We start from the raw sequence: 25,266 nt of genomic DNA, 5'->3' as shown, positions 1-25,266 counted from the left end.
ATATTTATTATGTAAAAATTTTATTTTAGAATGTACAAAACAGATAACTTACGGTACAGTTACTTGAATATGACATGCTTTAAGAAAAGAAATGCTATATTATGAGACTTGGAATTTGGTCTTGAGTCTTAAAAACATAGTCCCAAAGGTTTTTAATTCTCTTATATCAAGATTTAATGAATTTATGTGTAACCTTGCTTTGCTTAGAAACTTCAGATCTGAACATATCCTGCTTGTAAATAATTATGAAAGTAAGATCACTGTTAGCATTTCTACTGCAGAAACTCACTGGTGTACAATCTGTATTTCGCTGACTAAATCTGCACAACATATTATACCAAACAATAATCCATGTTTTAAATACTTGGCTAAGGCCTGGATTAATTTTCTACAATTTTACTCTATCAGTGATTTTCAATTTTGGAAGTATTAACCAGAATCCTCCTCAAAATGTTTGTTAATGATAATAAATACAAAAACAAAAGAATATGTTTGATGACAAAGGGAGAATAAGATCTAATTTACAGGCCGGCACCACAGCTCACTTGGCTAATCCTCCGCCTGTGGCGCCAGCACCCCGGGTTCTAGTCCCGGTTGCTCCTCTTCCAGTCCAGCTCTCTGCTGTGGCCTGGGAGTGCAGTGGAGGATGGCCTGGGTCCTTGGGCCCTGCACCCGCATGAGAGACCAGGAGGAAGCAGCTGGCTCCTGGCTTTGGATCAGTGCAGCACGCCGGCCATAGTGGCCATCTGGGGGGTGAACCAACAGAAGGAAGACCTTTTTTTTTCTCTCTCTCTGTCTAACTCTGCCTGTCAAAAAAAAAAAAAAAAAAAAAAGATCTAATTTACAATTCAATCTCACACAGCCTAAACACCTTACAATCTTTATCTATCACATGAACAAACAGAAATACACTTCTGTTTTTCTTACCAGTAGTAAATAGTGCACCTTGAGGCATAAAATCCTGACACTATGATTATGTGGGAAGAATAAAAATCTCAGGTCATAGACCTTATTTGTTGAGGCTTGGTGTTTTGAAGGTGAAGGGTTAGCTAATTATCAATTATTTTCAGGAATGTTAACTATGCTGAACTACTTGGAGAGTATTTAGCATAAATAAAACCCCTTTGCCTAAAGTACTTCCTACACTATGGCATTCATAGTAGAGCAGAGTAAAACAGTGATTTGAATATTTGCACAGAAAAGCTAACAAGAATGAGGGAATGTTATGCAAAATATTATTTGGGTTATTGCTTCCAATTTAGTTAAAGGGCTGTAACCATGGCAACTGGGTCCAAACAAGTAAAGGCGAAAGTGGCCAGTTTCCCCCACTCTCATGTTCCCTCCCTATATTCCCTAAGTGTGATGCTATAGTCACTTTTTTTTAGCATGATAAAGGGGAAACAAATCTCCATTTTTTTCTTCAGCTAATAGCTAAGGTATTTAAATATTATTTCAATAGTTATTCCAGGTTCTGCAGATCAGTGAAATGCATTTAAATGCAATCTTTAGCAAACCAAATATTATATGGTAATTTGCATATGTTAAAACTAACACACTCAATAGACTATAATTAATAAAATGAATTTTTAGTGAAGAAAAAATTCACACAAGAGTGATATCCAGCTTTTCAAAAGTAAAATGCGGGGACCAGTCCAAGCCCTGGCTGCTCTACTTCTGATCCAGCTCCCTGCTAATGCACCTGGCAGAGCAGCCAGAGGATGGCCCAATTTCTTGGGCCTCTGCACTCACATGGGAGAACTAAAAGAGACTCCTGGCTCCTGACCAGCCCAGTTTGGGCCATTGCAGCCATCTGGGGAACGAACCAGCAGATGGAAGATCTCTCTGTCTCTCCCTCTCTTCAACTCTCTTACAGTAAGGACATCTTTTAGTGAATTCTTCCATAAAATGTGAAAGGAAGAAATCATTGACTCTGAAATTATTTTTAAGATGCCAAAACTGATTCGCTTGTGGTCACAGATCTAGACTTCAGCAAAACAGGGTACAAGAAACAAAGATGAGTTGTTTTATAGAATATGTTTGGAAGTATCAGTTTAGATCTACCGTAAAACTTTCTTACTAAACAATGTCACCCATGATTTCAAAAGTTACCATCAGCTCAAATTCTAGTTTCCCTTTACTGACCAGATTAAGCGGAACTTACCTGAAGATGGCAAGTCTGCTATTTCCCTTGGGGTGGGCCCTTCCGCAGACTCGCAAGGGCCAGACTGTCTGGCTCAGGAATGTTGTCCTTGTTAGGTACTTGGAAAACGGGGCTACTTTTGATTCTGTGCCACCCCAAATGGATGAGCCCGACTAGAGGTACCATAACCACCAGAACTTTGTAGTCTCTCCAGAAGTTCTGCAAGTTCATAGTCTTTCAGCATCAGTGCACCTAAGAGAAGGCTACAGTTAAAGGAGGAAAAAAAAACAAAACCCAAAACATAAACTCTTGTCTCACCTCACATCTACAAGTATAAACCACTACAAATAGCACACTACACTTTCAACAATTATAAAGGAACTGCATTAGCTGCTGGGAGAGCGAGATGGATCTTTGGGGACACTTATGCATGAGTGTCCTTTATCTCGCTTATTTTACTCTCTGAAGCATAATGAAGTTAGAACTTCTCTTTAACGTTACATTTACTTACGGCTTTAACAGAAGAATTAAATGTTAGTCCTTAAATATATTTGCAACAAGACAAGGTTCTGTACTCGGATAGAATGTAAGTGATGGTTCTTCAACTGAGATGACAAGTCAACCATGGCTTCAAACTGCAGCAAGACTTTTGGCTTGGGTGCTATAAATTAGAGTGAATTATGCTATTCCCACATGCCTGTGCTGTATTACTAATTTTACAGTGTTTGTCCCCAATCACTAGTACCCTTCCCCTACATTGTTACTGTTACTGTCAAGATAGCTTTTGCGGATAAATTGAGGCCAGAAAGTTACCTAGAGTTACAAACTTAGGTAGTGCTGAAAATAGATTTTTGTCTCCTGCCTCTGATTTGGAAAATACGGAATGAGTCCAAGTAAGGCTGTGTTCTGCTGATCTGTTGGGCCTGGAACTCAAATGTGTACAACCCCTAAAGCCTCCTTATACTTTCTTATTTAAGGGACACTTACTAGGATTTAATGATTAGCTTACAGATTTGTACTGATATGAACCACCTGCTCCTAAGTTTCTTTATGAGCACAGCAGGGTGCAGACTGTTGTACCATCTACGGGACTTGCTAAGCATTTGATTCCACTGCATCTTTGCATTTTAGTAGGATGGAATCTCCTAAATTTTTGTAATTTTATGTAAATGCCATTAGAAAAACATTTAAACAGAATTCTTACTCATTTCCTTCCCTGTAAGTGAAGAATAACATTCAGTAGTAATGGACTAAATGGCCTGCACTGTCTCTGTAATGTATGCCTAGGTACGAAATTATTCCAAGCATTAGAAATCACTCTTGCCCATGGTCTAAATTCACATGCTATAAGGACGTGGCTGTTATATTCTAATAAATACTTCTGAGTTTATGCTTATAGTTTATATATGGTGTCTTCAAGATTATACAAAAAGTTTTTTTTTAAACAATTAACTCACTTGGGAATACAGACATGAGATCAAATTTGGGAAACAAAATTAAGCTAACAGAGTTTACTTTGAGATGGTCCCTCTCTCAAAACACTAGGCATGTCACTGCAAGCGGTATGAAACAATCTTATGGACACCGATGATTCCTGAGTCTGAAACAAAAATTTCTTGAGAATGTGTTCAAAATGTGCAAGTTAATGAGCAATACTGGCTAACTGCTAAGTTAGTGCTTGCTGTCCATTCATTGAACTTTTCAAATCTGGAGTAAAATAGCAACAAAAATGATAGACTTTTCGCCTTAGTGTAACCGCCACTGTCCTTATCTTTCCTGAATGTTCTTTCAGTACATTCCTTAAAAAAAAAAAATGTGCCTTTCATTAAGTTTAGAAAAAATTTAGGGATACTATTAACATAATTATGCCTCCCGGGGATCCTACAAAAATATATGTTTTGCACTATTCAAAAGGTTTTCTGTTTTTCATCTTCATCTTTTTTAAAAATATTTATTTATCCATCTGCTGGTTCACTCCCCAATTGGCTGCAATGCCTGGAGTTACACCCAGCTGAAGCCAGGAGCTTCTTCTGGGTCTCCTACATGGATGCATGGGCCCAAGGACTTGGGCCATCTTCTACTGCTTTTCCAGTCCATAACAGAGAGCTGGATCAGAAGTGGAGCAGCCAGGACTTGAACAGGCACCCATATGGGATGCTGGCGCAACAGGCGGTGGCTTTACCCACTACACCACAGTACCAGCCCCTTGTTTTGTTTTCACAACAATTTCATGAGGCTACTTTGTAAGCAAGAAAACAAGACATGACTGATTCTAAGATTATTAACAGTTAATTCTGGTACTCTATTTGAGATTTTGGACTCTTAAAAGTCTCAACATGGGCAGGTATTTAGCCCAGAGGCTAAGACGCTCATGTCCAAACATTGGACAGATATCTTGGGTTTGATACCTGGTTCTGGTTCTGAATCCAGCTTCCTGGGAAATAGTGGTGATGGCTCAAGTAAGTGGGTTCCTGCCACCCACGTGGATGGAATACCTGGACTGAGTGTTCAGCTCCTGACTTCTGCCTGGCCATGGCAGGTACTTGAGGAGTGAACCAGCGGGTACGAGTGCATTCTTGTGCGTGCTCTGTCTCTCAAATAAGTAAATAAAAAACAAACAAACCCCCTTTCACCGGTATTCTATCAGGAATTTTTAAAAGTTAACAATTAGTGCGCAGCGTGGGCAGTACAATCACGAGATCAAGGTGAGTCATGAGGATCAGGAGAACACTCAGAGTGCACGCAGCACGCTCACGGGGGGGTCACTGAGGCCACCTGACCTAGCGCCTTCTGACTGGCATGTTCTGGTCTCACGTCAGGTATATGCCAGGTAAACCATGGTCCTGTGCCCCTCTGCACAGAGTTAGAAGGCAGAGTTTACATCCTCCAAACCCACATCTGCTACCTACTGATGGTTGAGATGAGCCAATAGCTAGGCTTACTTCAGGTGTTTTCTTTAGCTTGGTTCTCAGTATAGAACCAAAGGCAAGAGGTTTATGAACGAACAAAAGGGGGAAAAGTTTGCTTTACCTCTACCTCATTACAAATACTGTAATCTTCCTGGGTAGCTATAAAGGCCAAGGGAGGAGAACTCAGACCACAGACACTCCTGAACATTAAGGCACTACGTATCCAGGACAGCAACTTTCCGTCACCCCTCGACGGGGCGCTGCAGAGATTACTATCTTTCCAATTTCTGCCACCAAGGCCTCTGAGAGGCTTTCTGCAATTTGTTACAGTCCAAGCTAGGTTTCCTTGTGACAGGACTGGACAGTAAGGTGAAGGGCCAACAGGCAATTATGATGCCCAGAAAAACCCAAACAGCTGGGCTGTAGCTCGCAGAGTACTCTTGCTACACAGCAGAGTGTCAATTAAAACCACTGGGTTTTGCTACTGCCAGGCACAAAATTAGGCCTGAATTAGGAAACACTGGATAAGAAGTTCTCCTTTTGCCCACTGGCTGTGCTGGGCGCCATCTGCTGTACTTTTGGAGACAGTATAACGGATATTCTTTTTTAAGTCTTCATTGCTGCTAGGTGTAAAGTATTTGAAAAAAAAAAAAAAATAGCAGTTTCTAAAAACGTCCCTGAATGTAACTTAATCACAAATAGAACAGTAGACAGAATGTTAAACAACGAGCTCTTTGGATTATTTGCTGAAATTATGTAACGTCTTTTCTTTTGCAATGACAACGTTGGTTTTAGACATCTGTAAATTCTTCACTCCAGAATTCCAATCACTGATGTAAAAAAAGCTCTTTTTACCTTCAATTTTTAATATAATAGCTTGGCTTTTGGCTTTTTTTTTTTCTTTTTCTTTTTTTGGTAGACATTGCCCTCATGCCTATCCAACTGACGGGCATGGAGGAGAGAACAGTAATTTTCCATTCTTTTTCTTTTCTAACTGTATCACCCAAAATAACAGGCAATTTTGCAGGATTTCTCCAGTCTTGTAAAAACAGATACACACCTATTGTCAACCACTAGATCACACCTGAGTTCTAAAACTTGCATTCTCCAAAATCCTGCCATCTTGTCCACCCCACCACTCAAGGTCAGCTTGCCCTACAGTGAGTGGTAGGACTGTGGACAGCACAAGTCAGGAGTGAATCTGTAGTCACAGAATCCATGTAGGAACTCCATGGTCTTTGCCCCCTGCCTGTTGCTGTGGATTCAGTGCATTTAAAAACAAAAATAAAAACTGCCCTTAAAACATCACAAGTTGGGGTCAGTGCTGTGGCACAGAGGGTTAAAGCCCTGGCCTGCAATGCCGATGTCCCCTATGGGTGCCTGTTCGAGTCTGGCTGCTGGATTTCCAATCCAGCTCTCTGCTGTGGCCTGGGAAAGCAGTGGAAGATGGCCCAAGTTCCTGGGCCCCTGCACTGGCACGGGAAGCCTGGAGGAAGCTCCTGGCTCCTGGCTTTGGATCAGCTCAGCTCTGGCCTGTTGCAGTCACTTGGGGAGTGGACCAGCAGATGGAAGACCTTTCTCTCTCTGTATCTCTTTCAAATAAATGAAATAAATCCTTAAAAAAAAAAATCACAAGTCTTACACTGTAGGCATCCAAGAAATGAAGTGACACATTAGCAACTGATGAGATGTGTCAAGAAGCCTACCGGCAGGCCGTGGCTCATCAGAAAGGTGGCAGTGGTTTATACAGTGGTCTGAGAGTTCCTGCACTGCTCTATGCCTGGCTGTCATTTGATGTTGGGGATGGTGAGGATGCAGAGGGGATGAGCGCCTGCAGACAGCCAGACTGTTCCAGATTAAACATCCAGCTGACTGGGTCCTCGGTGCTACAGCAGTGACTTTGATCTTGGTCTGCTCTCAATTATTAAAGGGCCAGTTTCTGTCCTTCACTGTATGTGTGTGTTTTACAGTTACAGAGAGATCTTCCATCCTCTGATTTACTCCCCAAATGGACGCAATGGCCAAGGCTGGGCCAGGCAGAAGCCAGGAGCCAGGAGCTCCATTTGGGTCTCCCATATGGCTGGCAGGGGCTTAAGCACTGGGGTCATGATCAATTGCTTTCCCAGGCACATTAGCAGTTGGATTGGAAGTAGAGCAGCCAGGACTCAAATCAGCACTTATATTGGATGCTGGTGTCACAGGCGGCAGCTTAACCTGCTGTGCCACAATGCCGGCCTCCCATTGCTTTTTATGATTGTATTTTATTCCCTACCTTTGTTTCAGGAGATAACTGTAGCTACTTCAGTATTCAACTTCCTGTCTTCATCCATCCATCTCCGCTTTCATCTTACCTAGCTTCCCTGTCTCTGCTACCTGTGGTCTAGTCCCACTTTCTGGGTTCTAACTTCACTATCCCATCTCAAACATCCCCTCTTACAGTTCTTCCTTCTCTGCATAACCATGATCACTCTATTCCATTGAAAAGAACCAAAACCAAACTCCTAAAGGCAACTCCCCTTCAGGTGCTATAAACCCAATTCCTTTCTAGTCACTTTCCATTCTCTCTTTTAAGCCCATGTAATGTTTTTGCTCCATCCTCCATGGCACCTGCTCTGACTACAAAGCTCACCAGTCCTCCATCCTTGAGCTCTGAAGCTTTCTGCCGTGTTCTTAGGACTCCAAGTACTCGGGGCTCTATACCAATCCTTTTTGGTCTCCTTTAATGGCCCATCAGTTTCTACCCACCTGTTTGTCCGCATTCGGGATCCGTCACTGGTCGTCTTCTCCCATATTCTGCTTCCCTGGGTGGTCTAATTCATACCCAATGTGTCTACTATAATTCATCCACTGAAGCCTCTCGCACCTTCGGCTCAGACCCACATATCCAACTGCTACAGTTCACCATTACCTAGCTGTTCCCACAAAAAGTCTCAACTCATCTTACATAAAAAAAGAATCCTTTTACTCCTAAACTGCTGTTCTACCTCCATTTCCTTTTTCTAAAAAAAATTATTTCCTTGAGAGACAGAGGGAGGTCTTCCATCCGCTGGTTCACTCCCCAAATGGCTGCAACAGTGATCGGGGCTGGGCTGATCTGAAGCCAGGAGCTTCTTCTGGGTCTCCCACATGGGTGTAGGGGCTCAAGAACTTGGGCCATCTTCCACTGCTTTCTGGACCATTAATTGGATCAGAAGAGGAGCAGCCAGGACTTGAACCAGTGCTCAAAAGGGAATCTGGTGCTGCTTAACCCATTACACCACAGCACTGGCTCCTACCTACATTTCCTTCTTTAGTAAAAAATAATAATAATAATAAAAAAAATAAAATCCTTATCTACCAAGCTATTCTATTGAGAAATCTGGGTTGAGTGGACTTTGCCCCTTCCTCACGCACCTCAAGTTGGCACCATGTCCAGCTATCTGACGTGAGCACTCCTGTCCCTGTGTCACAGTCAGGCCCCTGTCCCCTCACACAACCTTGCTTCTCAAAGTGTGGTCCTCTCAGCAGCACTAACAGCACCTGGGCTCCTCTCCGCCCTTGACCTACTTAATCAGAAACTTCAGGGCGGTGTCCAGTGATCTGTTTCTCTAGGGAATTCCACACACCCCTCAACCCCCCTTGGCCCATCGGGAGTTTTCCAGTATACACCAGAAAACCTGTTAGGTGACTTCTACAAGAGCTCGAACTCTTCCCTAGGTAACTCTGAGACTAAATTGGAGAACCAGCACTCCAGTCTATGCCACACAAATCCATTCTCTACACTCTCCATGTAGCTCTCTTACAAAACCCTCAAATCTACTTGTGTCCCTGCTTTGCTTAGAAGCCTTCAGTGACATATTTAAGTAGATCCTAAAATTTAAATAAAATTAAAACTCACTAAGATCTAGGTTTTTGTTTTGTTTTTTTATTTTTGACAGGCAGAGTGGACAGTGAGAGAGAGAGACAGAGAGAAAGGTCTTCCTTTTGCCGTTGGTTCACCCTCCAATGGCAGCCGCGCTGATCCTATGGCAGGAGCCAGGTGCTTCTCCTGGTCTCCCATGGGGTGCAGGGCCCAAGGACTTAGGCCATCCTCCACTGCCTTCCTGGGCCATAGCAGAGAGCTGGCCTGGAAGAGGGGCAACCGGGTCAGAATCCGGCGCCCCAACCGGGACTAGAACCCAGTGTGCAGGCCCCGCTAGGCGGAGGATTAGCCTGTTGAGCCACGGCGCCGGCCAAGATCTAGTTCTTGCCTACTAGTTTTCAGAAAAAAGCAACTCACTTTAAGAATGCATTGTCAAGGGGCTGGCGCTGTGGCGCAGCAAGTTAAGCAGTGCCTGCATCCCATATTGGTGCCAGTTTGAGTCCCGGCTGCCCCATTTCCCATCCAGCTCCTGCTGGTGTGCCTGGGAAAGCAGAGGAGGATGGCCAAGTGTTTGGGCCCCTGCCAACCATGTGAAAGACCCGGAAGAAGCTCCTGGCTTCAGCCTGGCCCAGCCTCCGCTGTTGTGGCCATTTGGGGAGTGAACTGGCTGATGGAAGATCTCTGTCTCTCCTCTGTGTAACTCTTTCAAATAAATAAATAAATTTTTTAAAATGCTGTATCACATAGTGAGGGGATGAGATGTGTGGAACTACACGGCCTGGACTTTGATTCTCCACCTACCCATTTTACAACTGGCTGTGCAGTCTGGGATGAATCACTTAATCTCACTAAACGTCCGTTTCATCTATAAATTAGAATGATGATGACTTCCTCAGGTTGTTGGGCAGCTGACACAATATCTGGCACGTAGCCTAGGCTCAGCAAAGGTCAGCTTTGATTGTGTTTATTTCTTGAAGAAAAGGTGCTGCTGGAATTAACCTGGAATTTAGCAAGGACAGGATTGGAGCAGATGCCCAAATTAAGGGAAGAGATCCCCAAAAAGCAGGGCCTTTCTCTGGGCAGTTTCAGTTAGTTAGGAGTAAACATACTCAGATTTTAAGCAAAGAGCTTCTGGGGACTTTGTGATGGTATTTTGATTGGGGTAGAGTGAATCTGTAATCAGATTCTAGGGCTTACTAAGATTCAAGCTCCTTAGGTGAGAGCCACCAAAACTGAAGGAAATGGGAAAATCTAAAACACTCAGAGCAACGCAGCAAAGGCAGTGGGAATGATCTCACATCTGTTTCTCGGAAAATAGGTAAGACAATAAGAGTCGTCAAGTGATGAAGCGTGAGTACAACTGGGACTTAGACTGCATTTCCAGAAACACTGCTGGCTACTTAAGGGCAAAGGCTTTGAGTTAACAGTGGGAATCAGATTCCGACCTCCATCACAAACACTTCTCTCCTGCCTCAGTTTTGCAATCTGTAAGCTGGGGCCACATTATAAGGATTACTACATACATTCACAGTTTAGTTCTATGCCTAGAAATTGGGAAGTAGTGAAAACATGGCAGCTTTACTTAGTATTGGAAATGTATTATCTTAAATCCAAATCATATACGACAACAGGCAGCTCTGGAGACTCCTGCTGATAAAAGCAATTTATATATTAGCATCTAATGTTTTGACTAACATTTGGTTGCAATTAACAAAACTAAGAAACACCATAAAGTTAGATGCAAATGCAGTCACACCTCCAGTGCTTACATCATTTAGGGCTTAATTTTCAGTTTAAATGTATGCAAGATAATATTCAAATGTTCACCTAGTGTCTGCTTGCAAGACTAGCAGGCTCAGGGGACCAAGATGAGGATGGCCTGATTCATATCTCTTTTGACCACTGTTGGATCCAAGCAGTGTTGCAAAGACACACACTTTTACAATCGCTTAACAGGAAACGTCCTGTTTTGGTGGTTGCCATTGTATGAACGTCAGAGTGCATGTGCACAAACCTAGATGGTGCAGGTCAACCGCCTGACATGGTGACTTGATCCAATGATGGCAACTGGTAAACATCTCAGAGGCTGCTAGCGACGCTAACAAAGCACAAGTTTCTTGTTTTTTTTGTTACTTGAAAGAACACTCAAAAATAATGATAAAAAGTATGGTATGTGGGCTGGTGCTGTATGTGCCTCGGTTCCAGCCCTGGCTGTTCCACTTCTGATCCAGCTTCCTGCTAATATGCCTGGGAAAGCAGCCGAACATGGCCCAAGTGCACTGGGCTCTGCCACTCATGTGTGAGACCCGATGGAATTCCTGGCTCCAGGCCTCGGGCACTGCAGCCATTTGAGGAATGAGTGAGTGGATGGACATCTCTCTTTCAAACTTTCTTTTTAAAGTAAACACACAGAGTAACACAGCCATTTATCATCAAGCATTAAGTACCATACATGTCAGCATGTGCTATACTCCTGTAGGACAGCAGCCCCATCACTAGGTACAGGGGTTTCTGGAGTCCCTTCTCTATAATCTTGTGGGACCACCGCTGTGTACGCAGCCAGGTGACCCCCGTGCCATTGTACGGCAGGCACGTGACCATGCGTATTAACGGAAAACCTGATGGTCTTATGAATGAATGGATCTGCCACCACAACAGGAGCTGGACCCGGTCCCAGCTTGGGGGGAGGGCGAACATGGCCCCAGCAGGCGTCCTGCACCCCTCACTCTGAGCTGCGGGTCCCGCTTCTGCCTCACCCCCAACCAGTCCTGGAGCGACAAGCCTTGGGGACCCCGCGTGCCCACCGGACAGCGGCCAGAAGGCAGGAGACCCGAGAAGCCGCGGGCTGCAGGGAGCAGGGGGCAGCGCACGTGGAGCCGGTGCGAGGAAGCCCTCGCCACATCGTCCACACACCCCCGCCATGCACACTCGCTCCGTCGCAGGTGCTGACGGCCCACGGCCATTTTAAAGGCGGATCTTCGTCCTCCTGGTCCCCGCGCCCCAAATATCCTGCAGTGAGGACGCCGGCGACCTCTGCGGGGTGGAGCGGCGGCCAACTCGAGCCTCCTCCCCGCTCTTCGGCCGCACAACTGGGCGCTTTCGCCCGAGGATCCAGCGCTCTCACCTGCCCGCCAGCCGCTGCGCCTCCCCAGGCCGGCCCCAGAAGCCGGAACGCACGCAGATGCCCCCGGAGCCGCGCCACCTTTGCCCCGCGCGGACGCAGCGCATGCGCAGCTCTGCGGCGGGCGCGCCACCCTCTCGGATTCCGCGCATCCGGGTTTTAGGGGAAGTTCTAGGTCACGGCAAGGTCAGGGGGCGGGGTTTGTTCACTGTCAATCTTAGCAGATTTTCGGAACCGAAGATACTAACACGTCAGATTTAACTAACACAGCCAAAGCAAACAGTGCCTGTTCTTCGGTGTAGGATTAGCAAGTATGTATTGTATGAGTGGAGATCGGCCCGGCGTCCCCCCCAGACTCGACCTAGCACACGGCGCCGAGGCCCCGCCTCTGGCTCTGGCTGCCTCGAAAAGCAGGAGACACGGAGCTCCCCGTGAGGACTGCGTGGGTCCGGCTGGAGGCCAGGCCGGCGCAGGCAGAGCCGGTCGCGCCCCTGCGCGTCTCCCTGCGGATCGCCCTGGTTCCGTCCAGAAGTGAGGTCCTGCACGCAGTGCCAGGCCTCCCTACTTTGTGGCGACTCCAGGACAAAACTTCTATTCTCTTGCGCCATTAAAAGGAATTACAGAGCACGCTGTGCTTAAGCGAGCTACCCGAAGTTCCTCCGGCACTGTGAAAGCCGCCTTTGCGGTCCAACCTTTCTTACGACCTTACGTTCCCAAGATCCCTTCCGTCCTTGCGCTAGGAATTTACCTGTGTACCGCAGAAACTACGTTTAAATTTTCTCTCGATCGTTTCGGCTCTGGCCGGGAGCTGTGATTCGTTACCAGCCAATCACATCGATTGCGTGCCCAGCCTCCGCACGGACAACCTCTGCCACCATGTTTGTTTTGGGCTCGGGAAAGCCGCCATCACGGACGTGGAAGCCATTTTTGTTGTGGGCAGGCTTCTCGCAGTCTCTAGGCCCTCGCCTACCGTTTTGCCGCCATCTTAACTCCTGGCAGTGGCTTCCGGCCCGCGACGAAGCTGCCCGGATCATCTTGCGTTCGGGCGGCGGCTGTGTTTGCCAAACGCGCGGGGAGAGCTGGGAATAAAAGGAAATTGACGCGAAACTCGAAATCCCCAAGCGCCTGAAGTTGGCTGGCTGCAGAGCTTGCTGCCTGCCTAGGCTGTTTCCCCAGCCAGGTGCTTCTCCGCCGGGGACCCTGGGCAGTTACAAAACACAAAAGCCAGAACCCAAACCCCGGCACCATCCTAGGTAAGCACACAGAGCGGACTACGACCCCAAGATGTGCTTTCACTTGAACTCGGCTGCTCGCCCATCGCCTCTTTCCCTTGTTAATTTTGCTTTCAAATTTTAGCGTCTTCCTAATTCTCCTCCCTGGGCTTCCACCCCGCTCCGTGTTTTTCAAAGAGCTAGGAAGGTGTTAAACATCAGGGTACGGGACGCCTGCCCTTTAAAGAGAAAATGCGCCGGAGAATTCTGGTTTTTTGTTTGTTTTTTAGGATATTTTTTTGGAGCCCAATGGATGGGCCAGGGATTTGTATTAAATTATGGCTGCCTGCATCCATGTGTGCAAATGTAGCGTTCTTCCCAGTGTTGCGATGCGACGTCCCATTCATTCACGTACTCACTGCGTTTATCGAGTGTCTAGTTTGTGTTAGGCCATACGAATTCAGCCCAAACGGAAAACGTTCTGTTATGGAGCTTGCACCCCATCACCGTGACGGGTACTGGGTTGGGGTAATCAGGTATTGTGCGGTTCTTAGCACTGCTCTACTACTTTGCTTGCTCCTCTCTCTAACCCACCTGCTGTCCCCCTCTGTCTTTTGGCCTGTGCTAGGAATGAATTGTATTGATACTTAAATCTTAGGTCTTAGATGTAATCGTATCTGTAAGCCAAGTGACTGGTGCATTACAGCCAGTATTCAAGTGAATTGGGTCCTCCTGGACCAGGTGTGGCCTGCCTGTCAGCAGCATTAGCACCACCTGTGAGCTTGTCCGTACTACAAGACCCAGGTGTGCTGACTGCGAATCTTCCCCATGAGCTGCAGCTGACTGGGACGAGCACTGATTCAGGACATGGGCCCAATCTGCACTTTTTAACCAGATCCACAATGTCTTTTCGGTTTATTGCGTATATTAAAGGCAGTGTATGTTTGGAATAATTATGTAGTCATGATCCAGAAAGCTGAAAAGTCGTTTTACCGGTCCAGTACACATTTATGTAATATCCGTTACAACATCTGTAATGTAGTTGTATTTTTAACTCCTAACATCTAGTTGACAGTTCATTTGCATTTGGAAAAAAAAAAGAAAATGCTTCCTATGCTTCTTGCTTTCTTGTGACTTGCATGCATATTTGACTTTTAATTTGTTAACAGTTGAACTCAAAAGTCTGCCTGTGGACAGCAGTTTAATACTGATTTGAAAACTTTGGGCTGTGGTTTACCAGATCTTTTGGAGATCTTGCTGTCTTCTGCCTCTTCCTTTAATGAGAGATCTGCATCAGGGGTTCTCAGCCTTGGCTGCACAGGACAGTCACCTGGGGAGCTTTTCCGGTGCTCCAGCATCAGCCACACTCAAGACCTCCTGGATGTTACCAGGAGCTGGTAGAGTGTGAGAGAACAGCAGGTGGTTTTATGTTTCTCATGTTGCTCTTTGCTAGATTTTTCACCCCTTTATGGTTTTATTTAAAACAATTGTGATTTTTGAAGGCAATGAAAAGAATAATTGGATTGGGAATGTAGTGAACCAACTTCTCGGTATCTGACCAACTTTATTTATTCTATCCTAAGCAAGTTGGCCAGCCGGTCTTTCTCTGTGTCCTCCACGTATTGATTAGAAAAAGAGAAATGAAAGTTCCTATTGTTTCTTATTTAGTTTTGTGTGGATGGTGTGGGGTGTATTGAACCCATATTCTGTAGGGGCAATATTCATTGCTTATGATTTTTACATACTGTATCTTATATTTTGTTTGGTATTAGATATAGTGGGTAAGGAAATGAACTCTTATATTTTGTTTGGTATTAGATATGGTGGGTAAGGAAATGAACTCTGGAGCCAGATTCCTACCACTTCCACTTACCAGCTGTGTGACCTAGAACAGATTATTAACTCCTTAGCTTCCTCATCTGTCAAATAGGGTTGAATGCAGATAACTTAATCCAATAGAAATGCTTAAAATGGTACCTGGCTCGTAGCCACAGCTATGTCAGTATTAATTAACAATTGTTGTTTTTTATTATAGCTAAGCCTTAGCATCATTTGATGTTTGGTGCATGCAGCAGCTGGGGGAAGAGTGCTGCCATCCTGTAACTTTGCAGGATATGCATCTGCTTGACTGTTTGGAAATAAGGTGGTCTAAACAGACCAGGAAGATGCTTTCTGTTTCCTTTTTAGTCAGCTTTCTTTAGGTCTATTTGTCATAAAAATAAGTTGCATGTATTTAAAGTGTACAGTTTGGTATCTTCTAGTGTATACACCAGTGAAGCCGTCAGCACCGTCAAGATAATGATCGTGTCCACCCTCCCCAAAGGTGGTTTCTTCCCCATTTTCATCCCTCCTGTGGCTTTCTTGCAGGCAGCCACTGGCCTATCACTGGAGATGAGTTTGTATTTTCTAGGTTTCTATCTAAATAGAATCTTGCAGTATGTGTGGTCTATGGCAGAAGGAGAAATTTGGCTTTTCCTACACATCATGATTATTTTGAGAGCCATCTGTTGCTGCAGGTGTCAGTAACTCATTCTTTTTAAATTACTGAGCAGTATTGCAATGTGAAGGTAGACAGTAATTTGTTTATACCTTCACCTCTTGATAGGCATTTGGACTTTATTTTTTTTAAAGATTTTATTTATTTATTTGAGAGGCAGAGTTACAGACACAGAGAGGGAGATACAGAGAGAAAGCTCTCTATCCGTTTAGTCACTCCCCAAATGGCCGCAATGGCTGGAGCTGAGCCTATCAGGAGCTGGGAGCTTATTCCGGATCTCCCACGTGGATACAGGGGCCCAGGCATGTGGGCCATCTTCCACTGCTTTCCCAAGCCATAGTAGAGAGCAGGATCAGATGTGGAGCAGCCAGAACCAGAATCGGCACCCGTATGGGATGCTGATGCTGTAGGTGGAGGCGTAGCCCCTATGCCACAGTGCTGGCTCAGGACTGACTTTATTTTTACATTGCTCATTTGTACATTGTTTTGTTTCTCTCTAGGTTATTTTAATCTAGAAAGAAAGGCTAATTATTTGGTGGCCAACTCTTCTGCATGTAGTGAAAATAAGCAATGAAAATGATAAAACATGTTTGTGTTGGGACTTCACCTATGCCTCTATGTCGCTTATGACTCACTATTTTATGAATTAAACATATGGCTTTAAAAATGCAAAACAGGGACCAGCACTGTGACGTAGAGGGTAAAGCCACCGCCTGTGGTGCCAGCATCCCATATGGGCACCGGTTCAAGTCCTGGCTGCTCCACTTCCAACACAGATCTCTGCTATGGCCTGGGAAAGCAGTAGAAGATGGTCCAGACCCTTGGACCCCTGCATCCACTTGGGGGATCCGAAGGAAGCTCCTGGCTCCTGGCTTTGGATTGGCTCAGCAACAGCAGTTGTGGCCAACTGGGGAGTGAACCAGCGGATGGAAGACCTCCCTATCTCTCTTTCTCTGTCTCTCCTCTCTCTTTCTCTCTTTCATTCTCTCTCTCTCTCTCTCTTTCTCTGTCTCTCCTCTGTCTGTGTAACTTACTTATAAATAAATTTTTAAAAATATATAAAACAGAGGCACCTTTAAGTAGACAAGTGCATGTCTAATCATTTTAAGGCTTCTTAAATCTGTAAAGTCTTCTGTTTATATATTACTTTTTAGAGGCCAAGAACAATAATTCGTGCACGTTAAGAAATCTCATTAGGCTGCAGAATAAAGCTCTGTAAAGCCAAGCCCAAAATGCCGTAAGCTTCCTTTTGTAAGTACATGGTTTTGTACCACTTACATTGGGACTTGATGTAAGTGCATTTCTAAAGTCTTTTTGCTTCTATTATAGAAAAGCAGTGCCTCTTTTTTTTTTTTTAAATAGTATTGACATTTTGAGCTTGAATAAATCAGAAGTGTTTTAAAATTGGATATGACTTATGTTAATTATAGGTTAATATATAGAATGTGGCTTGTATAACATCTTGGATGTAAAAATTCATCTGTGTCTGTTTTGCTTTGCTCTTTAGCTAGAATAGGCTAAAGGTCTATTGCAACTGAAAACCATTTTAAATTGCCATTCAGTAAGTATACAGTTTTGTGATTTCTGACCAGTGCACTGAGTCCTGTAACCACCAGGATGCAGAACACTTTTCATCACCCTTCCCCTTGCTTAAATTCCCTCCTGCTACCTCATTATAGTAACCCCATCACCTCTCCACACTTAGCAACCAGTGACCTGTAAAGGTTAGATTTCAAGATCATTGCATTAATGATCATCAGAAGTGTTTTTTTTTTCTTCTTCTTTTTTTTCCCTCTGATGAAGGTGACTGGAAAACAGTAGTCAAGAGAGTGGATCTTGGGTTACAAAGTGGAATGATGGGACCTGCACTGTGGTAAAGTGGGTAAAGCTGCCATCTGCAGTGCTTGCATCTGTGTGGGTGCCAGTTCTAGTCTCAGCTGCTCCACTTCCGATGCAGCTCCCTGCCAATACACCTGGAAAAAACAAAAAGTGGAGGATGGCCCACGTCCTTGGGCCCCTGCACCCACATGGGAAACCCGGAAGAAGCTCCTGGCCTCCGATTGGTCCAGTTTTGGCTGTTGCAGCCATCTGGGAGTAAACCAGTGGATGGAAGACCTCTTTCTTTCTTTGCTCTGCCTTACCTTCTCTGTAACTCTACCTTTCAAATAAATAAATAAATAAATCGGGGCTGGCACTGTGGCTCACTTGGTTAATCCTCTGCCTGCAGCGCTGGCATCCCATGTGGACACCGGGTTCTAGTCCCGGTTGCTCCTCTTCCAGTCCAGCTCTCTGCTGTGGCCCAGGAGTGCAGTGGAGGATGGCCCAAGTGCTTGGGCTCCTGCACCCGCATGGGAGACCAGGAAGAACTACCTGGCTCCTGGCTGCGGATCGGCACAGCGCCGGCAATAGCGGCTATTTGGGGGGTGAACCAACGGAAGGAAGACCTGTGTCTCTGTCTCTCTCTCTCACTGTCTAACTCTACCTGTCAAATCATAAAAAAATAAATAAATCAAAGTGGATTGATGATGCGCTGTCTACTGTCCCCTCTGTGGTTGTAAGGACTCTGATTCACAAAGCACCTGCTGGGTGTCAGCCACTGGGCCGAGTGAACACGCATCAGATCTCATGCCGTCCTCACAGGAGCTGTGAGAAACTGTTACTCTATCCCAATTCATAAGTAAGAAAGCCAGAGATTTAGAGGAATTGAATAGCTTGTCTGAGGTCGCATGAACGGGCGGGTTTAGAAGGGATGCGTTTGACTGGAACTTGAGGACATGACAGCACCACATGGGGATGCCTGTGTCTGTCTTTGATAAGGTGTGAAATGAAATAAAAATTGGATGTTGCCTGTTAGTGAAGCATCCCTGCAGTGCCTGGCAAGGATTTGCTGTGGGCATAGCAGGAAGGAGAGGCTCGGATCAGTGGTCCCCTGACTGGATTGAAGGCAGAGCGACTAAAAGGTCAGGAATGTTCTGTGGAATTAATCTTGGTCAATGATTTCAATATTTGAACTACTTTTAATGACAAAAGAAAAGGCCTGATGTTTTGTCACTTTTTTCCTGTGTTGGAGCTTGTTTTGCTTTGTGATTTTTTTTAAGATTTATTTATTTGAAAGATAGTTACAGAGAGGCAGAGGCAGGCAGGCAGAGAGGTCTTCCATCTGCCGGTTCACTCCCCAGATGGCTACAATGGCCAGAGCTGAGTCAGTCCAAAGCAAAGAGCCAGGAGGTTCTTCCCCGTCTCCCCTGTGGGTGCAGGGTCCCTAGCACTTGGGTTATCTTCTACTGCTTTCCCAGGCCATAGCAGAGAGCTGGATTGGAAGTAGAGTAGGCGCTCATATGGGAATGCTAGCACTGCAGGGGGTGGCTTTACCCTATATGCCACAGCACTGGTCTTTGTGTTGTTTTACAAGTGGAATTCGACATTCTAAATTATCTTATGACTAATAGGAAAAGCTGATTCTTTTCTGTGCTGATGTTGCCTTTTCAAACTTTATCTGGGTTGTCACCAGTAAGATCTCTGTTCACTTGTCATTTTTCCCTTGATTTCTTGTTAAAGTTTGTGTGATTCTTTGTTGTTGGGGTTTTCGGTGAAAAAAATTAGTGGGTGCTATAGGATGAGAAACAGTGAAATTATTTCTCATTATTGAATTATAGTTGTAAGTTCAGAAGTTCTAGGACCTTTGTTGTTTTCTATTTCTGCTCCCACAGCTGATGAAAGTTTTTTAAGATGATAGACAAATAATAATTTTCTGGATGAAATTGGAAATCCAGAGATTAGAAGCTTAGTTATTTCCTGGCCTTTTTAATCGTAGTAGTTGCTTTCACTTGTGACATAGGTCAGCAGCCCTAAAAGGAAGACAAATGGAATTTCAGAATGCCTTAGATTTTCCCACAGAATAATCTACAAGGTCACTGACTTTCTTTATTAGAGTTTATCTCTGCTGTGTATTGAAATGACAGGACAATCATGTGATATTTTTTAATCTACTTCTCTCCTAAAATTAATTTTCTGAAGGGTCTTAGGGCTTTTCCCTCCCCACTGAAGACACACATGCTCGCGTATTTGGTGGGGTCATGCACTGTCGAAGTCTCCTCTTCGTGATAGAATGTCCACATCCAGGCCAGGGGAGGTGGACTCGGATGCAGTACAGAGGATGAGACGTTTTTTGTGAGATTTATAGTATATTTTAGTTCCTCAGTGTGCTTTGGTAAATTGCATGCTTTCAGACACTTGGAAAGTTAATCTTTGGGAGATTGTATTAAACTTCTTAAAAACAAGCAACAAAATAAAAATGACACTGAATTTAGACTTCAACTAACAACTCTGGTGGCAAAGATGTTCTACCATTTATGCTTTAAACCCTGCTCTCCTGAAAGCAACTTTGAGGGCCTAGGAAATTAATTATAGAAAATTTATTTATTTAGGGGTCGGCACCATGGCGTAGCAAGTAAAGCTGCCGCCTTCAGTGCCAGCATCCCATATGGGTGCTGGTTTGAGTCCTGGCTGCTCCACTTCCGATCCAGCTCTGCTGTGTTCTGGAAAGGCAGTGGAAGATGGCCCAAGTCCTTGGGCCCCTGCACCCACATGGGAAACCCAGAGGAAGTTCCTGGTTCCTGACTTTGGATCAGCCCAGCTCCGGCTGTTGTGACCATCTGGGGAATGAACCAGCAGATGGAGGACCTCTCTTTCTGTCTCTCTCTGTCTCTGTAACTGTATCTATAACTCTGCCTTCCAAATAAATATAAATATTTTAAAAAATTTATTTCCATTTTGTTTGAGAGGTGGGTAGAGATCCATTTGCTGGTTCACTCTCCAAATGCCTGCAACAAGTGTGGATCCCAGAACTCCATCCAAGACTCCCATGGGGGTTGTAGGAACTCAGGTACCCCCCCCCCCCCAGCCATCGTTGGCTGCCTCCCAGGGAGCATGTTAGCAGGAAGGTGGATTGGCAGCAGAAGTGCCAAAACTTGAACCAGGCATTCAGACATGGATATGGGTGTCCCAAACAGTGTCTTTACTGCTGTGCCAAACACACACCCCAGAAAGTAATTTTTTAAAGATGCATCATTGCTTTCTCTGTGTGTGTGTGTGTGTGCGTGTACATTTGGTTTTCAGTGGTCAGCAAACAAAAGTTTAGAAAAGCCTCAACATACCCAGATTTAAACAGAGGCTAATAGTATCTTTTTGCATTCAGATAAATATTAGCATGTCAGTATTTTGAAGCCATCACCCCCAAAATTTACGCACTGAAAAAACTCACCTTTATGGTTTTAACCATTCCTCTGATCTTTTGGCCATTACATTGATAACATTGGTAGATTCAAGAGAACTTTTGTTGCACACCTATGCCAAGCATCAGTATTAAAGTGGACAGGAATGGACTCTGACGCCAGGAAGCTTACTTTTAGGCAGAGGAGAGATACTGAGGACCTGAGTTATGAGGAATTCAGTGAGCTAAGCGTCAGAGTGGAAGTGGTGCAGATATGGCCCAGAGTGGGAGTGAGTCAATCTAGAGATTTGTGCAGGATCCAAGCAACCGGTGTTATCTGAGTTGAGTTTTAGGGAAAACTCCCATTTGGACAAAGGGGGCATTCCATAAAGCAGCATGCATGGGCAGAGTATGGAGAGCTAGAACTGCGTGTTCAAGGGCATCTGCCAGGAGCTGATTATGGTCCATAATAGATGTGAAGTTGCCTGCACCATGAGATGGAGGTGTGGGCCTTGGCACAGGTGGAGGGAAGCTGTGGTAAGTCCCAGGGAAGAGTCTTGAGTAGGGGATTCCTGTTCAGATACCTGTAGTGATTGTTTTTGGGATATAGAAAGGTAAGGATGGAGATGGGAGGTGCTTGTAGAGGATATGGTTGTTGGAAACCCTCAGGATAAGTTTCTCTTTTGGGTTGGGATCTTCTGGCATCACCATGTGCCCTAGTCTCTTTGGGCTGCTATAACAAAATACCTTAGACTGGGTAATTTGTAACCAATGGTAATTTGTTGGTCATAATTTTAGTGGTTGGCAAGTCCAGGGTCAAGGGGCTAGCAGCTTCAGAGTCTGGTGAGGGTTCACTCTCTGCTCCAAAGATGGCTCCCTCTTGGGGGAGTTCAATTGAGCCTCTTTTTTTTTTTTTTAATATTTACTTATTTTGAAAGAGTTCCAGGGAGGTAGAGAGAGAGAGCTTCCATTTGCTGGTTCACTCCCCAAATGGCTGCAATGGCCAGGGATAAGCCAAGTCGAAGCCAGGAGTTTTATCCAGGTCTTACACATCAGTGGCAGGGGGTCAAGCATTTGGTCCATCTTCTGCTGCTTTTCCCAGGCCATTAGCAGGGATTTGGATCAAAAGTGGAGCAGCCGGGATGTGAACCGGTGCCCATAGGGGATGCCAGCATCACAGGCAGTGGCTTTCCCCTGTATGCCACAACACTGGCCCCCAACTTGAGCCTCCTTTGTAAGGACACTGACCTTATTCATGACACTGCATGTCCCAAAGGCTCCACTTCTAAACACTGTCATTTTGAGTATTAGGTTTCAACATGAGAATTTTGGAGGGGACATCCACATTCAGACCATAACACCATGTAATGATTTTTCCTGCCCGTGGGAAGCAGATGGAACCATCTGTGACTCATCTGTTCTGTTTCAGGAGACAGGCTGTGTGCCTGCAGTAAGAGAAGAGAGCCGTGTGCTGTCCACGGATTCCCTGGCAAATAGTTCTGCATTGGGACATCACACTTCTCAAATTGTATAAAAGAGTTCTTGAGGACATGTCCCTTATCTTCCCAGAGAAGATAAGTGATTCCTGATTGGATGTTGCCTGGTAGTTGCTAAGCCATCAATGACAGCAGGGATCGGGAATTGCTCCCCCTCCACTGCCTTCTGCCTTCCAGACCTGCAGGGACTTGCTGGGAGACAGGCCCGCTCTTCTCTGGAAACCACCTCTGCCCATTTTTCTCTTGGATTGTTTTATTTTGGGTACTCATCCTTTGCTGGTTATATGCTTTTCAAATGTCTCTTCCCAACTCAAGACTCTCCTCCTCCTCATTTCTTAATGGTGTATTTTGATAAACAGATTATAACTTTTAAAAACTTTTTATTTTGAAGTAATTAAAGATTCACAGGAAGTTGCAAACAACATACAGGGAGTTCCTGTGTGCTTTCACTCAGTTTCCCTCAGTGGTAACATTTTTCTGGTTTTTTTTTTTTAAATGTACAATTTTGTTTGTTTTAAAGATTAATTTATTTATTTGAAAGAGTTACAGAGAGAGAGAGAGAGGCGGGGGGGGGGGTCTTCCATCTGCTGGTTCACTCCCCAGATGGCCGCAACGGCCGGAGCTGCGTTGATCCGAAGCCAGGAGTTGGGAGCTTCTTTGGGTCTCCCACATGGGTGCAGGGGTCCAAGGACTTGGGCCATCTTCTACTGCTTTCCCAGGCCATAGCAGAGAGCTGGATTGGAAGTGGAGCAGCCGGGATTTGAACTGGCGCCCATATGGAATGCCAGCGCCGCAGGCAGCGGCTTTATCCACTACGCCACAGCCCCAGTGGTAACATCTTACATAACTATAACACAAATATAAAAACAAAATCTACATTGGTTTAGGCTATAGGTTTTTTTTTTTTTTCTTAAGATTTATTTATTTGAAAGGCAGAGTTATGGAGAGAAAAGGAGAGACAGAGAAAAGTCTTCTATCTGGTGATTCACTCTCCAAAAGATTGCAGCGGCTGGGGCTGGGTCAGGCCAAAGTCAGGAGCTTCAGATCTGCTACGTGGTTGGCAAGAGCCCAGGCATTTGGGCCGTCTTCTGCTGCCTTCCCAGGTGCACCAGCTAGAAGCTGTGTGAGAAGTGGAGCAGCCTGTACTCAAACTGGGAACCATATTAGGATGCCGGCATTACAGCTGGTGGTTCAACCTGCTGCGCCACAATGCTGGCCCCCAATGTATAGAGTTTATTAGATTTGACTTAGCTTTTTTTTTTTTTTTTTTTTTTTTTTTTTTTTAGGATTTATTATTTAGGGGCTGGCACTTATCCCTTATTCCACTACACCACAGCCGTCAGCACTGGCATTGCATATGGGTGCTTGTTCAAGTCCCAGCTGCTCCATTTCCTGACAAGTTCTCTGCTAATGAGCCTGGGAAAGCAGAAGAGAATGGCCCATGTACTTGGGCCCCTGCACCTGCGTGGGAGACCTGGAAGAAGCTCTTGGCTCCTAGCTTCAGTCTGGCCCATCTCTGGCTGTTGTGGCCATTTGGGGAGTGAATCAGTGTATGGAATATTCTCTCTCCATCTCTCCCTCCCTCTCTCTGTAACTCTGCCTTTCAAAAAAAAAAAAAAATCTTTAAAAAGCCCTTTCATTAAAAAGAGACAGTATTTATTTGAAAAGCAGAGTTACAGAGAGAGAAGGGGGAGAGACAGAATCTTCGCATCGGCCAGAGATGGGCCAGACCGAAGCCAGGAGCTTCTTCGGGGTCTCCCATGTGGGTGCAGGGGCCCAAGCACTTGGGCCATTCTCTGCTGCATTCCCAGGTGCATTAGCAGGGAGCTGGACTGGAAGTGGAGCAGCCAGGACTCAAACCGGTACCCATATGGGATGCTGGCACCACAGGCAGGCTTTACCCAGTATGCCACATCGCGTGCCCCAGATTTAGCCAATTTCACATGCATTCGGTTAGTTTTGTGTGGGTTTTTTCACATGCGTTTATTCGTAGCACTGACTGCACAATCTGTATATGGAACTGTCCTGTTGCCACTTGTTCCTTCCTGCATCCTTACAGCCACACCACCAGCTTCTGCATCCCTAACCTCTGGCAACCACTAGTCTGTTTCCCATCTCTATATTATTTCTTTCTTCTTCTTTTTTAAAAGACATGTATTTATTTGAAAGAGCAGCAGAGGGATGCTCGCATCACATATCTGCTTTCCTGGTTCAAGTTTCAGTCCCTCCACTTGTTTTATTTTTATTTTTATATTTTGAAGATTTTATTTATTTGAGAGGCAGAGTTAGAGACAGAGGGGGAGAGAGAGAGAGACAGACAGACATCTTCCATCTGCTGGTTCACTCCCCAAATGGCCACAATGGCTGGAGCTGAGCTGATTGGAAGCTAAGAGCCAGGAGCTGCTTCTGGGTCTCTCACTCAGGTGCAGGGGCCCAAGGACTCAGGCCACTTCCACTGCTTTTGCAGACCATGGCAGAGAGCTGAATTGGAAGAGGAGCAGCCAGGACTCGAAGCGGCACCCATATAGGATGCCGGCACTGCAGGCTGCGCCACAGCAATGACCCCTCTACATATACTTTTGATATTGGCTTTCTCCTTTCAGCATAACTTCCTTGAGGTACATCCAAATTCTTGTGAATTTGTTCATCCCTTCTCCTTTCTGAGTAATAGCCCATCGTATGAACTACTGTGGTTTGTTTAACCATTCACCCACTGAAAGGTAGCTGGATTGTTTCCAGTTTTGGGCTGGTAGAATTTGTATACAGGTTTCTATCTCTGGGATAACTTCTCAGGAGTGTGGTCTTGGGGTTGTGTGGTAACTGTGTGCTTAGATTCCTA

The 25,266-nt window shown here is 45.1% G+C and overlaps 2 protein-coding genes across 4 annotated transcripts in view; one reads left to right on the top strand and one right to left on the bottom strand.

Annotated features, from left to right (window-relative positions):
- Positions 1-2,179: 2,179 nt before the first annotated feature.
- On the bottom strand, positions 2,180-12,862 carry LOC133768903 (uncharacterized). Of its 3 annotated transcripts, none has more exons than XM_062203872.1 (2): positions 12,760-12,862; positions 2,180-2,403 (listed from the first exon to the last, which is right to left on the bottom strand). In XM_062203872.1, the coding sequence occupies exon 2, from the start codon at positions 2,369-2,371 to the stop codon at positions 2,180-2,182; it is 192 nt and encodes a 63-aa protein (XP_062059856.1). In that variant the 5' UTR covers positions 2,372-2,403; positions 12,760-12,862. The 3 variants fall into 3 exon arrangements, with proteins under 3 accessions (XP_062059856.1, XP_062059854.1, XP_062059855.1); XM_062203870.1 differs by having other exon boundaries at positions 2,180-2,392; positions 12,760-12,855; XM_062203871.1 differs by lacking the exon at positions 12,760-12,862 and adding an exon at positions 12,015-12,113 and having other exon boundaries at positions 2,180-2,392.
- The window catches only part of SLX4IP (SLX4 interacting protein), a 229,269-nt gene continuing 216,641 nt past the window's right edge, over positions 12,639-25,266 (top strand). The window contains 1 exon segment of the mRNA XM_062202515.1: positions 12,639-13,264. The gene's annotated coding sequence lies outside the window, so the exon portion shown is untranslated.

Source organism: Lepus europaeus, chromosome 10, assembly GCF_033115175.1.
Source record: "Lepus europaeus isolate LE1 chromosome 10, mLepTim1.pri, whole genome shotgun sequence".
NCBI classification, from domain to species: Eukaryota; Metazoa; Chordata; class Mammalia; order Lagomorpha; family Leporidae; genus Lepus; species Lepus europaeus.
Note: the sequence above shows the minus strand (reverse complement) of the source record. Positions and strands in the feature narration are given on the sequence as shown.

Excerpts from the sequence above, each read along its gene's own strand:
- LOC133768903 (XM_062203872.1), bottom strand. The coding sequence starts at position 2,371 with ATGAACTTGCAGAACTTCTGGAGAGACTACAAAGTTCTGGTGGTTATG.